Source organism: Schistosoma mansoni (genome assembly GCF_000237925.1).
Source record: "Schistosoma mansoni, WGS project CABG00000000 data, supercontig 0203, strain Puerto Rico, whole genome shotgun sequence".
Taxonomy (NCBI): Eukaryota; Metazoa; Platyhelminthes; class Trematoda; order Strigeidida; family Schistosomatidae; genus Schistosoma; species Schistosoma mansoni.
The window spans coordinates 409,710-424,151 of record NW_017386076.1 but is presented as its reverse complement, the minus strand read 5'-3'; the positions used below and the strand labels follow the sequence as shown (position 1 = coordinate 424,151).

General features: G+C 31.5%; 1 protein-coding gene across 1 annotated transcript; it reads left to right on the top strand.

The window, feature by feature from the left end:
- Nucleotides 1-609: 609 nt before the first annotated feature.
- Nucleotides 610-11,182, top strand: Smp_199090 (peptidyl-glycine alpha-amidating monooxygenase,putative; the record flags this gene model as incomplete). The annotated part of the gene is made up of 3 exons (XM_018793488.1): nucleotides 610-892; nucleotides 9,739-10,149; nucleotides 11,169-11,182. 3 exons carry the CDS (start codon nucleotides 610-612, stop codon nucleotides 11,180-11,182), a joined length of 708 nt encoding a protein of 235 aa, XP_018647157.1.
- Between the last annotated feature and the right edge of the window lie 3,260 nt (nucleotides 11,183-14,442).

The following is a 14,442-nucleotide window of genomic DNA, read 5'->3' as shown; positions in this document are numbered from 1 at the left end:
CGTTAATTCACAAATGTTATAAGCAAGGATGGATGGGGGCTAGCGGTGGACTCCGGGAGGCGCTTTTGGCCCCCTGCTAGCCACTATCCATCTTTGCTTATAATGTTTGTGAATTAAGGTTATATCGAGGCAATACGCACAGTATGCACACATGCCAATTAGAGACTGACTAGTTGCAGTCCTAATAAATCAATGGGAAGATTCAAACAAACAATACCCATTAAATTTAAAGGTTTAATATACTTTAATGCATGAAGTTTAAAGAAATATCCGAAACAGGACCAAAATCATAATGCGATTAAAAATACTTAAGATTGATGCATATTCATATGCTGCCACCTTGATGTTCTTGTTCTGTTTAAAACCACCTCTCAACAGATTATTTATTACCATATATGATTGTGAATTATCAATTAATTACATATATAATAATTTCACTGATTAGGTGTCAAGAAATTTCAGGACATATTATTTTGACAGAAACGTCATTTAGTGTTGGATAAAAATGATTTATAAACTGTATGACATGTAAACAGATGCATTAACTGTTGTCAGTGCTTCTAATTTTACTATTGTAGATTAATCGTTGGGCTAACTGGTAGCACTTATATGTCTGTAGTCGATCCAACATCGAGTAATGATAATGTATTATTACCACCAAATTTATTCTTTTTAAATCCATATAAACCAAAAAGTTTGAATGAATTGGAAAATAAATCGTACAATCCATATTGGGCAGATATATATCAAGGTTCTGCATTAACTGGATTTGTTTCTCTTCAGAATGTACGATCACCTCATGATTTGACTTTGTCCCCCACAAATGATATTATTTATGTATCCGAAATCTATCCATATAAGGTTCATCGATTTGAAATCCAAAATGATTCTGGTAAGTGATTGAATTATTTAACTGAAATGGTTTTACACGTGAAATTTATCTAATTTATCAATTTGTTATAAAAATTACTATGATTCCGTTTAATGATCAGAAGTTAGAGATTGATAGTTGAATGCTTTGACATAGTTTGAAACTTTTTGATTATCCGTACTTAGTTCAGGTATGATTCATGACTTTTGTTGCTTCTTACATTTCCACGTTGCCTAGAGTTTTCCAAGGTTTTGAAAAAAATTTATTTGCTTAACATGATTAATAAATCTTCCAACAACAGCGACTCCCTTAATATTGAACAGTAGACAGAACCATATACTTAGTTTATAAAGAAACTGGAATTGTTATCTACTTGAATCATATCACTAAAAGGCTATCATAAATATGTATGTAATTGTGAGTAGTTACAATGTATAGAAATGATCGTTAACATTATTTCAGCAGTTATTCTGCCAAGTATAATAATCATCATAATGAGTGGTACTTCTGAACTGCCTTTAGTCTCAAGGTTTATAATTTCCTAAAGTACTCTGACTACAGATTCTGAAATAAATTTGAACAGACTAATTTACACATCTTTTTGTTTGATAGCTGGCTTGATTAAGATATTGTGGTCGTTTGTACTTAAGAGAAAGAAGTCTTTGAAAATTCAAAGACATATCTTTTCCGAAAGTTGAAGCTTACTTTATCCAGGCTTACAGTAGTCATTAAACTATTCATATCATTCTGCTAAATATGTTCAACTTTGTTTAACATAACTCCTGAATAAATTTTGTACATAATTAACGCTGATGCACAAGTAATTTAGAAAACAATTAACTATTTCATTGGTTGATATTATGATGAAAAAAGAAACAATTATCTCCTCCAAATGTAAAATTAATGAAAACAAATACAAATCTTATTTACATGTACTGTTGAATAACTCGGAATATTGACTAACTCTCTATATAACCTACTTTATGGAAATCATTTGGTAGAAGTCGATATTTTTTGAGCAAATTTTGTTTTGTGTTCATTTCTTATGACAATATTATTTGGTAAAGAAAACTAGAGAATCAATTAACAACAAAGATAAAGTATTTTAAAGGAAACCATCGGGAATAAGTATGTGATCTTTATCAGGTCATACTGGGTTAACTATGAATGAACTGGTGGTGTATACTAGGCCTGTTATAAGTTTCAGTAAGAGGATTGAAAGCACTCAACAGGAAGTAGTATGGTTATATCATGTTTATAGTTAAGAGGTCACTAATACTCTCAGTTTGCTTCAAAACGTGATTCATCTATTGTTACAGAAATTAACAGTGAGCTATTAGAGCTGCTACGTTTTAAAATACTTAATATTGGTGAATCCTTTCTATTAGATCCCAGTGTTTTCTATAAATTTTGATGATAAGTATTAGGTAACGTAAAACTTAGGTATTAAGTTTAGTGACCATTTAGCAGTTTTATTGACAGAACTGAATCAATAGTAATGACTAGACAATATGATTTTGGCTAGAATTCCATAATCACATAATATATACATTATAGTTATGCAGATAAAAGCAAAGGATTCGACCTCTTACTTCTGATTCAAAAGTTCTGGGTAAAATTGTTTAGTTTGCTGTGTGAAATATTGAATATTAAACTTGGAAATTAAACAACGAATATTTAAATTCTATTCAGACTTCCAAGTAAATTTAATATAAGTAAGAATCTTTCCAATTATTCAATAGATTTCAGAAATTTACTTCTGGTACTGGTTCAATCATTTACTTAATCGTGGTTTTTGTAAATTAAGAGCAACTCACTGACCACCGAATATAATACATTTCATTGTAATTCAATATTCTTGTTTAGCATACAGGTTAGATGATTATTAGGTGAACATTGTGAACTAGTAAAGTATTGATAGTATACGAGTGAAGAGCAGTATATGACTAATCTAGAAAATCATTTAAACAACAAGAATAAACTAAATTAATACTTAGTCATGATGCATAAATTGATAATAAAAACTATTATAAAGTCACTAATTGCAGTATCGTAGAAGTAAACAAGAAATGGAGTAAGATGAAAGTAATCAGTTGTCTAATTTGTTCTTTTCAAAATTATAAAACAGTTAAATATTATTACAAGATGTATTAAGCACTGAACATTTTTGTACTTCATTCGAAACTTTTCTCACTAAGGTAATTAATATCAGTAATAAGATATAGAAGAAAAACAGTTAGATAAGAGTCTTCCGTTATCACCGTTGTAGAACCTTGGTATTTTCCACCAGATCTAAGCTCGACTGATAGCCTACACGTAATTTTGTACAAAAGTTTAATTATAAATGATTCACAGCTTGGATTTAAACAATGTGGGTCGTTCTTTTTTGTATAGAATTCTTGAAGATTCAGGGATAAATTTTATTATGTGTATTTTAAACGAAATAATACTTTGTTGTATTTCCACAAACCACAAGGTGATTCACCTTTGAACTGAACATTGTTCCTGTCGATCTGCTTAATCTTTCAAAAATTTCCTGATTGTTAATTGGTTTGCCAGCATAATTATAGATCATTATACACTTGACAATAATAGATGCTGGTTATATTAGTCTTTTTAAGAATGTAAGAAAACCAGCATATTTTAGTTATGAACTCGTTTTATAGTATAGGATTCGATAAACACCACATTTCTGGAAATCACTTGCTTGATGCTTTTAGAAAATGTTTATTATTATTAATAGGTAGTAATAGTAGTAGTAGTTTTAACAATACCCATAGCAATTATTTTCACAACAATAAAAATAATGATAGTATCAATAAATAATTTCTGTTGACTTGTTTAATCCGAAAAAACAATTTTCAATCTATGTAGCTTAAAATTGTGTTGACATAGTTTGTAGAAACAGAATCTTAAATGGAAGCTTTGAAACAAATATTAAAATTGTTTTTAAACAGTATGCTTGATAGTGTCTTCAAAGAAATGATCAAAAATTTTTTTAATATTTGGTGATTGGAAGTGGCTGACATGAAACTTTTGAGCTAGGCTTCATGCTAGTTGACACTCTTTAACAAGACATATTTCCAACCTTGGAGAAATGACGCTCCATATGGAAATCAAACCAGTATCACCAGACTTCACAGTCTAAGACTTTACTACAAAGCTATTCGGATGAAGAATGACCTCCTGTGGAACTGGGATATTGACCGTTGAATAATGACAATGTAGTGACCAATGTGATGTCTCTCAAGTCCTTTAGGGCCGCTCGAGTTTTATTAAATACATCTGGTCGATTTAATCTAGTAATTGCTGAAGTAAATATGATAGTTCATATCTAACAGAAAATATGTAAATAAAGCATGTTTAGATTTGTTTCGGCCTTCAGAATTAATGTATTGAAACAAAAGTAGTATTAGTCTAAAAATAGCTGATTAGTATCGTTGATTTTTCTAAGAATACAGTCTTGTATCTAATATCTCTCATATACTCAGAGCCTATTTTGTTTTCAAATCTTGATGAAGGTTTAGAAATAGTAATGAAATGATTTATTTGGAAAACTAAATCCTATCTGTACATGACAATATTAGTACTCAGATTAACCCAACATAAAATGAAAATATTTACAATACTAAACATAGATTGCCATGTCGTTATTGGATATTTTAATTATTGTATAACGAAATAAGATAATAGATTTTGAGTAGTTTTCTTAGCACAAAGCCATTTTAATCCTTGTTATGATACAGTATACAAATAATAGATTTAGATGAAAAGATACTAACCAGTCATTGTAAAGAAACCTAAACTGTCTTCTTAACCGGTTCTTATAACCCCGACACTTACACGTCAGTTGGAAACCAGAGGGAAGGTTTGAATAGCAAAACTAAAAACTTGTAATAAGAATAAATCAAAGTGATTTAAGAATACTTCACATTTTCTATGATTTATTTACTGTTAGATTATCAGTCAGATTTGTCTAAATTGAACTGAGTTGAATTTAACAGTAATAATGATTCAATAACTTACTATGTGAATACATATTTACAATATTACACAATTAAGTACCTATAATCCTTCTTAAGCTGCGAATACATTTCATATAAGACTGGAAAAAAAATCAATTTCATATGGCATTCGCACTATAATCGATTAAGTTATTATTCGCTATATCAGATACCAATAATCATGATTGTTCAACTTGGATTTTACAGTAATCGGTTTTGTGCCTGCTTGTAAACCGCATGAATACATGAGGTAGTTTTTATAATTTATTATTTAAAGCATTTTATTGAATGGCTAAAACAACTGAAAAATATATGGCTTATAGATGTTTGCATGTTGTTTCGTTTGCATATAACTATGATAGCATTATTGTAATGAACTGAAATTTCTTTGATATTCAATAAAACTACTAATTAACTAAACTGACTTTGAACATCTCATACTTATAAAAATTCAGAAAGAGACTAAGCTATCCGCTTTGTAAAAACGTTTCGAGATGGGTAGTGGCTAAGTGGTAGCTTAGTGGATAACACGATGGCGTTTGAAGCGAATAGTACTGGGTTCGAGTCTCGGATGCAGGTATATCCGGCAGACTTATCCCGAAATAGGACCAAATGTGCGTTCTGGATTCTTTTGCTAGCCACCACCCATCTCTAATTATTGTAGTTACTTGATTGAGCGTTTGCATCATAATGTGCTTCCTAAAGTAGTTGAAAAACCTATGATACAGAGGAATAAAAGAAATTTAACCTCTCACATTCATAAAATTTAGTTTGTTAATTGACTATATCCAAATAAGCCTTATTAGTATCCAAAATGACAACTGTCAACAGTAATGTCCCAATCAGATATTAAATAATGTGACGACGTAATAATATCATCTCTTAAAAAAGGTTCTTGATTGCTGTCAGATGGCAATAATGCAGATAGATTTAATATCAAAACAAAAAGTCGAAATATGTTAATTTTTTCAAAAATAATCATCAAGTCATATAATCAGACTATTGGCAACTATTACATCCGAGGCGGTGATAACGGCGATAATTTTTTTATGTAAATTGAATTGATTTTCGATACGGGAAATTTTTTAGCAAGCTTACTTACGTTAAGGAAATGAGCAACAAACAGGAAGAAACTGCAGACTACTTGTCTAGTATTCACAGTGTGGTGTGGGTTGTTTACATCCACATAAGTAGTGTATGACGATGGTCAGGTAGAGAATATATTTCACTAGGAGATCGTTAAGGAGAGAACGGAAACGAAACGCAATTTGTATGTAAATGCATGGATAATAATAATAATAATAATCGGAGACTATGGACTGATATTTGCAGAGGGAATGGTCAATATTGAGACAATTGACTGATAGTTTGCAAATTAAGTGTTTACTGTATGGTTGTCAGATTTTAGTGAGATATGCTGCAATTTTTGTGTCAAATACATTCGATTGTCCCCACCAGTGTTCTTGCTCACTACAATAGGACTATGAACTCTTGAATGGCATATATTACATCCACTGGAAGAATTTAAAATCTCTTCTTTGATATTTGTGATTTTGGATTTACACTGGCAAAGATTCCATTAACAGAACAAAGCTACTGTCTAATGGTCTATAGTTTACCCATGATTTTTTTTCAATCAACTCATTGTTTGATAAAAACTAAGATTTAATCAAACGGCAATAATTTCTTTAAAAAGGGTTTGCTTCCATATATCACTATGACAAACATAATCAAAACAGACATTTTTACAGTTAGTGTACTTCGGAAAGTTTTGTGTAAAATAATTTCTATTCCTTCTTTTAATTGAAAATATATTCAAATTATATAAATAAACGTGATTAGAGTATGAATTATGTATTGATTTATATTTTGATAATTATAGCAGAAATCATTCAAATGTTCATACTGTCATTACAAATTATCAAGTTTTGTACACGAATTAGATAGAGACAAAGTCATTGTATGTATATTTAACGAACTAAGCAAATTATTAGTAAAGTATTTGAACAATGTGAAAAAAACTTTTCAGTTAAAATTAATAAATCATTGGGCGAGACTATAATTTATGGACGAACCAATCAGAAGCGTTCTAAGGAGTTCAAGGTCACCGCGCCAATTTCAGTACCTGATGCTCATGTACAATCGGTTCACAGAGGATTTTAGAGAAGACGTGACAATTAAGCGGCCACAATAAGTGGGACTACTAAGAATTCCCTTTATTTGTAATTGCGGTAATCAAATGACTTGTAGACCTTGTGCAGACTACCGTGATGTTGTCTTTCGAGGTAATATATGTTGGAGGAAAACGTCTGCTAGAATAAGAAATAGTTTCGCTCGATAGAGATTGAGACTAAGGAAAATTATAATAATTGCTGCGAACTGTGTAGTAAAAGCACCAGTAACATTTGCTGCAATATTTGCAAATGTTACTGAAGCTTCTGCTGTTCAGTGGTATTAGTATTGTTGGGATATAAGGGTAATAAAAATGATAAACTTACACAACAGGAGTACAAACAAAATTATTGAAGCTATATGGTCGTGGCTGAGGGAGATTTTGCGACTTTATCATGGCTCTAGAGACCGACTGTTATGGAGTCATATGGATGAGTCCCTTTACCGTATGCGTTACGATTTTAAAGCCTTTGAACCTCTTTCTAACCTTGACAAGATTTTAGACCATGTAAAAGAAGTTTATCCACTTTAATTCTTTGGTTTTGTATAATATATTTGTACTCTGTACTAATTGTTTACTGATTGGTTAATCTTTATCAAGGTCACTCGAGATTTGTTCAAAGGTCGTCCATAAATTATAGTCTCGCCAATAATTGAAATTAAACTAATAGAAAGTATTAATGATACATGCAAAGATAATAATAATGTAACGTGAAGGTATTAAACAAATGGTTTTTTTTATTTACGCGTTTAGTCTATAAGTTTTCCATGTTTATTCCTTTGGCTATGTTTAGTTAGTAGAGATTTAAACGTCGAGAGCTTCATTAGTACAATATGGTATGATGGTGAATATTGAGCATCTATCGATTTTGTACTTTATACTTAGTAAATTTTAAAAAAATGTTAAACTTTTAATTAAATTTGGTTATCCTTTTATGAAGGGACATTGAAGACAGCTTCTCCTCTTTCTCATACATGTATAAAAACATAATTATTAACAAGCCAAAACTACTATATAATTACATTTTTGTTAGTATCATCGTTATCATTGTCTGATTTGTTTATTTATTTATACTCTAATTCTATCAGTTCTAACAATCCAGAGTGTCTTAATAAAAATACTTACCATGAACTGACCTTATCATGATCACCATTAGAGACTAGGAGCTATTGACAGATTGTTTCACCCTAGTATGAGCTCCTCAGCCGGAGTCCCATGGTGATGTAGCTAAGATCAGTTCGTCATTTATACTGTGAAAACTCCACACTCTATCCCTCTAATGATAAGAATACGTGTAATTAGTTAATAACCGAGTGGTGCACAATATCATGTTTCCATAATCCTTTAAGTGCTGATAGGATTCCGTCAATCAAGTTGCCACGCGGCCTCTGGTCTAGGTGACTCAAAATTGCGTTCATTGTGTCAAGATATTTGGTGCCTGGTGGCAGTCCACAGGAAACCATGGACCTAGATCTTGGGCTATTTAGGACTTGTCGGCTGTGGATAACTATTTCATACCGAACTCAGACTGTACTCCACTGGTCACGGCTTCTCACTAGAACTCGAGGAGTTACATTTTGATGTTATTCAGTCAGATGACAGTAATTTCATCAAAGTAGATGGCGAAACATGTTCTTCAGTCCAAGTATAAGAACTACGAGTTAGTTTTAAAAGCGATTCTTGGATCAGTCATCAAGAATACTTCAGTGGGCACAACAGCTCTTATAATACTGAAATCCCTAAACAATATCAATCGTTTAAAGCGACTAAATTCGAAATTATTTCTAGACAAAGGCGTGATAAAAAAACTATAAATATTTACATAGCTTAGCCATGTTTTAAGCATTTTTAGATTATTGAAACGCGTTTGTCGATTTGTTGTTTTGATTTGTCTTAATTCCAATGATTATTTTATTTAAGCTTCACTTGAATGTTTGATAGAGATTCACAAGTTTCTTTACTTACCATAAACTGATACCATTTGAAAAAAAGTTGCAAATCATTTAAAACCTCTTAGCAGGTTCCCAGTGACTTGGAACTCCTCAATACTGAACACCTATGAGGAATACGAAACTTATCCTTTTGTTTTTCACCATAAGCATGATACATTTAGACTACTAAATAGAAAAATACAATCGTCTACAGCTCTAAATCGGATTAGCTTGTTATTAAATACAGTGTTCATAGATAGCCTTTGTCTCGTCTTGTTACTCTGAAATAATTTTTATTGGCTATTAGTGAGAACTATCAGCTCGACTGATTCGGTAACTACTGAGCTATAGTTAGTTACAAGTTTGTTAGGTGAACTCGTCGTTGTAGTGGTACTTGTTAAGAGGCATTTAGATGTAAATCTCACCAACTTTGCTCTCTTATGAGATTGAGGATCATGAATATAACTCATTTTTTTGAAAACATTCTTGTACTTACAAATGAAAAGCCACAGATTACTGTATCCTTTTGTGTTTATGCCTATGTTGAATTTGTAATGAGGAGATTTTTATAAAATTATGAAAAATCTACTCACATATAGATTAATGTAGTTTATAAGTACATATCGTGGGAAGTTATTTGCAATTATAATTTCATTTACTTCTATGGTATCCATTTTTAAATATTTTGTAATTAATGTTACTTTTAATGATTATTTCAATATATTTATTTTATTATTTTATATATTGATCGATATTCAGGTTTCACTGGTTTAGAACAAAGAAATGATCTTGTTGAACTTGTTGGTATAGAGGGTCGTTACATATGGAAACTACATACATTAACACCATATCAATTATCTGGTCTTTCATTTCTATTATTCATTGTATTTGTTCTCTTATTACTCGGTTGTATACGTTTGTGCTGGTGCAAACGCAAATCAAGTGGTAATATGAGAAGAAATAAACGTGAAAGTAATAAAGTTTTCGCAGTCTCACCAAAAATATCTGCGAATGGTATTTATTCACGATGGTCATCTAAACAAAATTCAAAGAAAAATAAACAGGCTGGTTTTCGACCACTTCTAAGAAACAGTGATGGTCCAGACTATTTTGCTGAGCAAGAACTTGAAGATTATGTTGATGAAGATGAAGTATCAGGTGATAATGAAGGTAATCACAATAGTGATGAAGATGTGCTCATGGATGCTTATGCAGATCGTCAATTATTAAAACAAAATAATATATTAAATAGCAGACAAAAGTTTATTCCAAAAGTTAAAGGTACCAATTCAAAGATTTCACATTCGAATTCTCTTTCATCTAGATTACTTAGGCTTAAAACCGGTATTAATAAACCGGATTCCGTTGCTTGAATGTGAAGCCATTAAAATAATCTTTTCCCTAATATTGTTGAGAAACCTTCAGTCTTTTAAATGTCCTATGCTGTGGTAAATTTACGGAAGAAAACTGATCGAATAATATCGTTATTCAGTTTCTCCTATGTGGTTGTTGTGTTCGTCAATATTTCTGCATCATTATGGCTAAATCTAAATCAATATCCCACATTATACACAATGAAGATTATTTACAACTTTTATAGGAATTATAACTATATTTTACTCAAGTAGTCCATTTATTTCTTAGGAGTTATGTCATGTTGTCATATTTCTCCAGAAGCAAGTTTTTCTTTCAAGAACCCTGAAACTCTTGTGGATAAGACAGGTGTCGTTTTCGCTTTTTTTCGAATACATTCCAGTCTATTATTGTAAGCAGTCAATTTCTTTCTAAATTCATAATACTTTTGATTGTGATAACTATCATTTGAGTTTTCGAAGTACGTGTTTTTTAAAAATACTTTACTTATTGTCTTTGTGAATTGTATTTCATAGTTATGTATAACGTTCATATGTTTTTTTATTGGAAATAAGAGCATTTTATGTCTTGTCTTATTGTGGTGTTTCGCAACATCTTCAGCAGCATAAGTTATTTGCCAAAATCAGCTCTTTTCTAAAGTGATTAATGTCTAGATTAAAATACTGATTATATCGCTCGATATCGACGACATAAAGACCGTAATAACATACAGAAGTTTTCCTTATGAACGCTTAGGGATTTAGGTGAGAAGCTTTAAACACATCATCTCCGCAGATTTATCGACTATCCACTTCGTACTCTCGTTCATTATGCAGAACGGTACGATTGACATTAATGAAAATAAGTTTCAGATGTAATCCTTTTTTCAGACAATCATAACAAATCTTCACTTTACTCCACTTTTCAAAGCGTCAAAGACAAACTTTATTACTATTTGTCGCAAAACGTGAACTATTTTCATTCAACTCCAAATAACTTTTTGTACTGAGTGTCTTCTTCAGTTATATTTGTTAGTGATTGTTATATTGATGTGCAGTCATTGAGATTGGACAAACAGATGTTCATCTTATTGACTACTTAATATATGATTTTCTTCCTTTTATTAATTTCTACTCTGGATTCATTGAGTGTAGACTGCGTGGAATTGTCTTGAACATAAAGATACCAAACCATCATCAACATGGCAATATGAGCTTCAGAGTTGATTATTAACTCACAAACAGTTGAAGGGATGGTAAGCCAATGCTTAGTGAATCTAGCAAAGCGCTCGTTATCTGAATTTTAGAGACACATCCTCTCAGAGGAGTTGAAAATGAAAACTTGATACAACAAAGTCAGATATCATACACCTAGTCCCCTTTATTATCCTGAAGATAACATAAATTAAGAACTAAGCAAGATAACATGAAATCGCCTTATTTAGTTAAGTTCTCATTAGCTGCTTACAACCTATAATATTTTGAAATCAAAGTCATCGGAAAGTTTACATGCTTATAACAGTAAAATTGGACACCTATCGTCATGGTGGAGTACTGAGATTGAAGACATATAAAGTGTTGTAAATAAATACAATATGTGGGAGATTCTGGATTATCAGAAATAGTAAAAAGAGATCATAGAGCTAAGATAATTGATTGATTATGTAATGAAGACACAAATTGATAGAAATCAAGAATTAAACGAGTTGAGATCAGTCAATTAAATGCAACATTGTGAACGTGAAAGAAGTGATGCAATCAGAGTGAGCTAGCAAATATGATAAGAATGCTGTAACAAACTGACAATAAAGTCGACATAATAAGCAAAGAACTATAACTGTTTTTTAAGCATAATCCCAGCTTTAGGTGTTTGGTGGCTATGACTTTGGCACATTTGAAAGGAACGAAATCTAACTGTCGATTGATGATTCTGAAAGATTTCAATATATCAACTTGATGCTCTGCGTTAAAGAGATGTTTATAAGTTACAGTGCTGAAACCCTATAATCCTATTGATCTGAGACTTTAGGATATATTCTTGGATCCAAAAGTAGGGCCTTCTTTCTTTTCTACCAATGTAATCGATTTAGCAGGTACATGTTAATTTATATTCCCAGTTTGCGGTAACTTGAAAGGATTACCTATCGATCGTCGATTGGAGTAAAGAACATATTGTTTCATACAAGATAATAGGCTTGGCTCCAGGAGATGCACTGGTCAGTGTAGTTTTTAATCTTGTTTATTGTCCCTGCAACACCATCACTTCTGAATCCAAGTTGATAATAAGTTTATTGTCTACTGTAGTTTCTTTAGGTATTTTGTCCTAACGTTTCCTTTATTTCTCAATAAATTTCCTTGGATACTCTTTTTTCATAAGGCAATTTTTAACGTTCACTAATCTGACTTCTAGTGTATCCGGAGTACTATTTTTTCCTTTCTGTGAAATAGAGTTTCGATAAGTGTCTTTGTATAACTAGCAGGAAGGATCTACTGAAATTCAAATAAACACCATTTCATGTATCTTTTCGATAAACTGAATGCTAAATTGTACCACCCTCCCTCCGTTGTATGACGATATCGTAAAAGCAAATGTAGAGTAATTCCAAAAGCATACGAGACGGAAAATACTAATAAAATGCTGGTAAAATACCATCAATCAACAAATATCCTTCGAATAATTAAAATAACCCGGTGTGTCATTAAATAAAAATATAGAGAATTTAGTGGAGAGAGTTTTCTTTTCGACAAAACCGTTTGCTTAAGTTGTACATTCTTATTTATAGTTGTGTGGTAAATATTATCTATAGAGGGATAGAAAAGATTGCATCATAAATTGATTTGAGACTCGTATTATCAGATGAGTTTGCACAATAATCAAGGGATAAGAGAAGAATAAAAGGATATGAAGAAAAAATGAAGAACACTATAGTCATAATAATAACTAAATAATGAGCATGAAAATTTGTTAAAATAAAATAATAACTGATTACGGTTTTAAATCGCAAAGCAATAATAAAAATAAAACAAGACTAGAACATACTGCGGAAAGGAATTAGTCCCAAGAAAGTAAAAGAGGTTGGACGTATCGTTTTCGCACACAAAGTTCAGGCTTGAACTAGTGGATCTCCTACGCCTCAGAAGTGCATAAGTTTTTGATTCAGCCTCACTTCGGCCTAGTTCCTTTAAATGTGTAGATTATTTTGAAGGAAGACTCCTTTGGAGCGACGTGTCCAGATTTGACTAGATACTACTGCATTGAATTGGTAATTGTTTTGTATTCCTTTCTTAAAAGCTACACCGGGTAATGTTGTTAGATGCGTTTAAAAGTAATCGCTACATCCTCCCATTCTTCTCTAACCCCTTGATTACTACGCAACCTCATTTGATGTTTGAAATCTCAAATCGCTCTACAATGCAATCTTTTCTATCTTCTTACAGACTTATATATTAAAAAAACAACTATAGATACGAATGTACAACATAAGTAAATTATTTCGTCGAAAAGAAAATATTCTTTATTTTGAAGAATCATAAGCTCTACTACTAAAATTCTACTAAGAGTTCATAGAGAACTGTCATCACAATTTAAAACATTTTGTGATGTTTAATAGGATTGTAAGCTTTCATCACTTTTATTTGATTTTGTCGTAGACATTCTGCTAGAGATGATCATTTCTTCCTCTAAGTCCTTGGGATTGTTGTCCTACCAAAACGTCCACTTCTCAACTTAAAATACAGATATTACGTAGTACTATTTAATGAAGAAACTGAAGAAATACAATCTTTTGATCCCTTTTGGAGGCAAATTAAGCATATTTAGATTTATTCCTATCCCTCTAAGTGTAAAATCTTTCTTCTGGACTGATTTTCACCTACTCCTATACTGTTGATAAGGGATGAAGTAGCTGATGAAGTCAACCGCAAAACTTATACAGGAAGTCCCATCAATCCTTGCAGGTTGCTATCTGTCGAAATCTCGAAATGGATTCATACTCTCTTGGCTCCTACCAATTTGTGTCACTTGGAGCACAGCCAAGATATCTGTTTGTTGAGTAAGGGATGAGTATACTGCATAACATTTTACTTAGTTTTTCTTTACCATTAGGAAGCA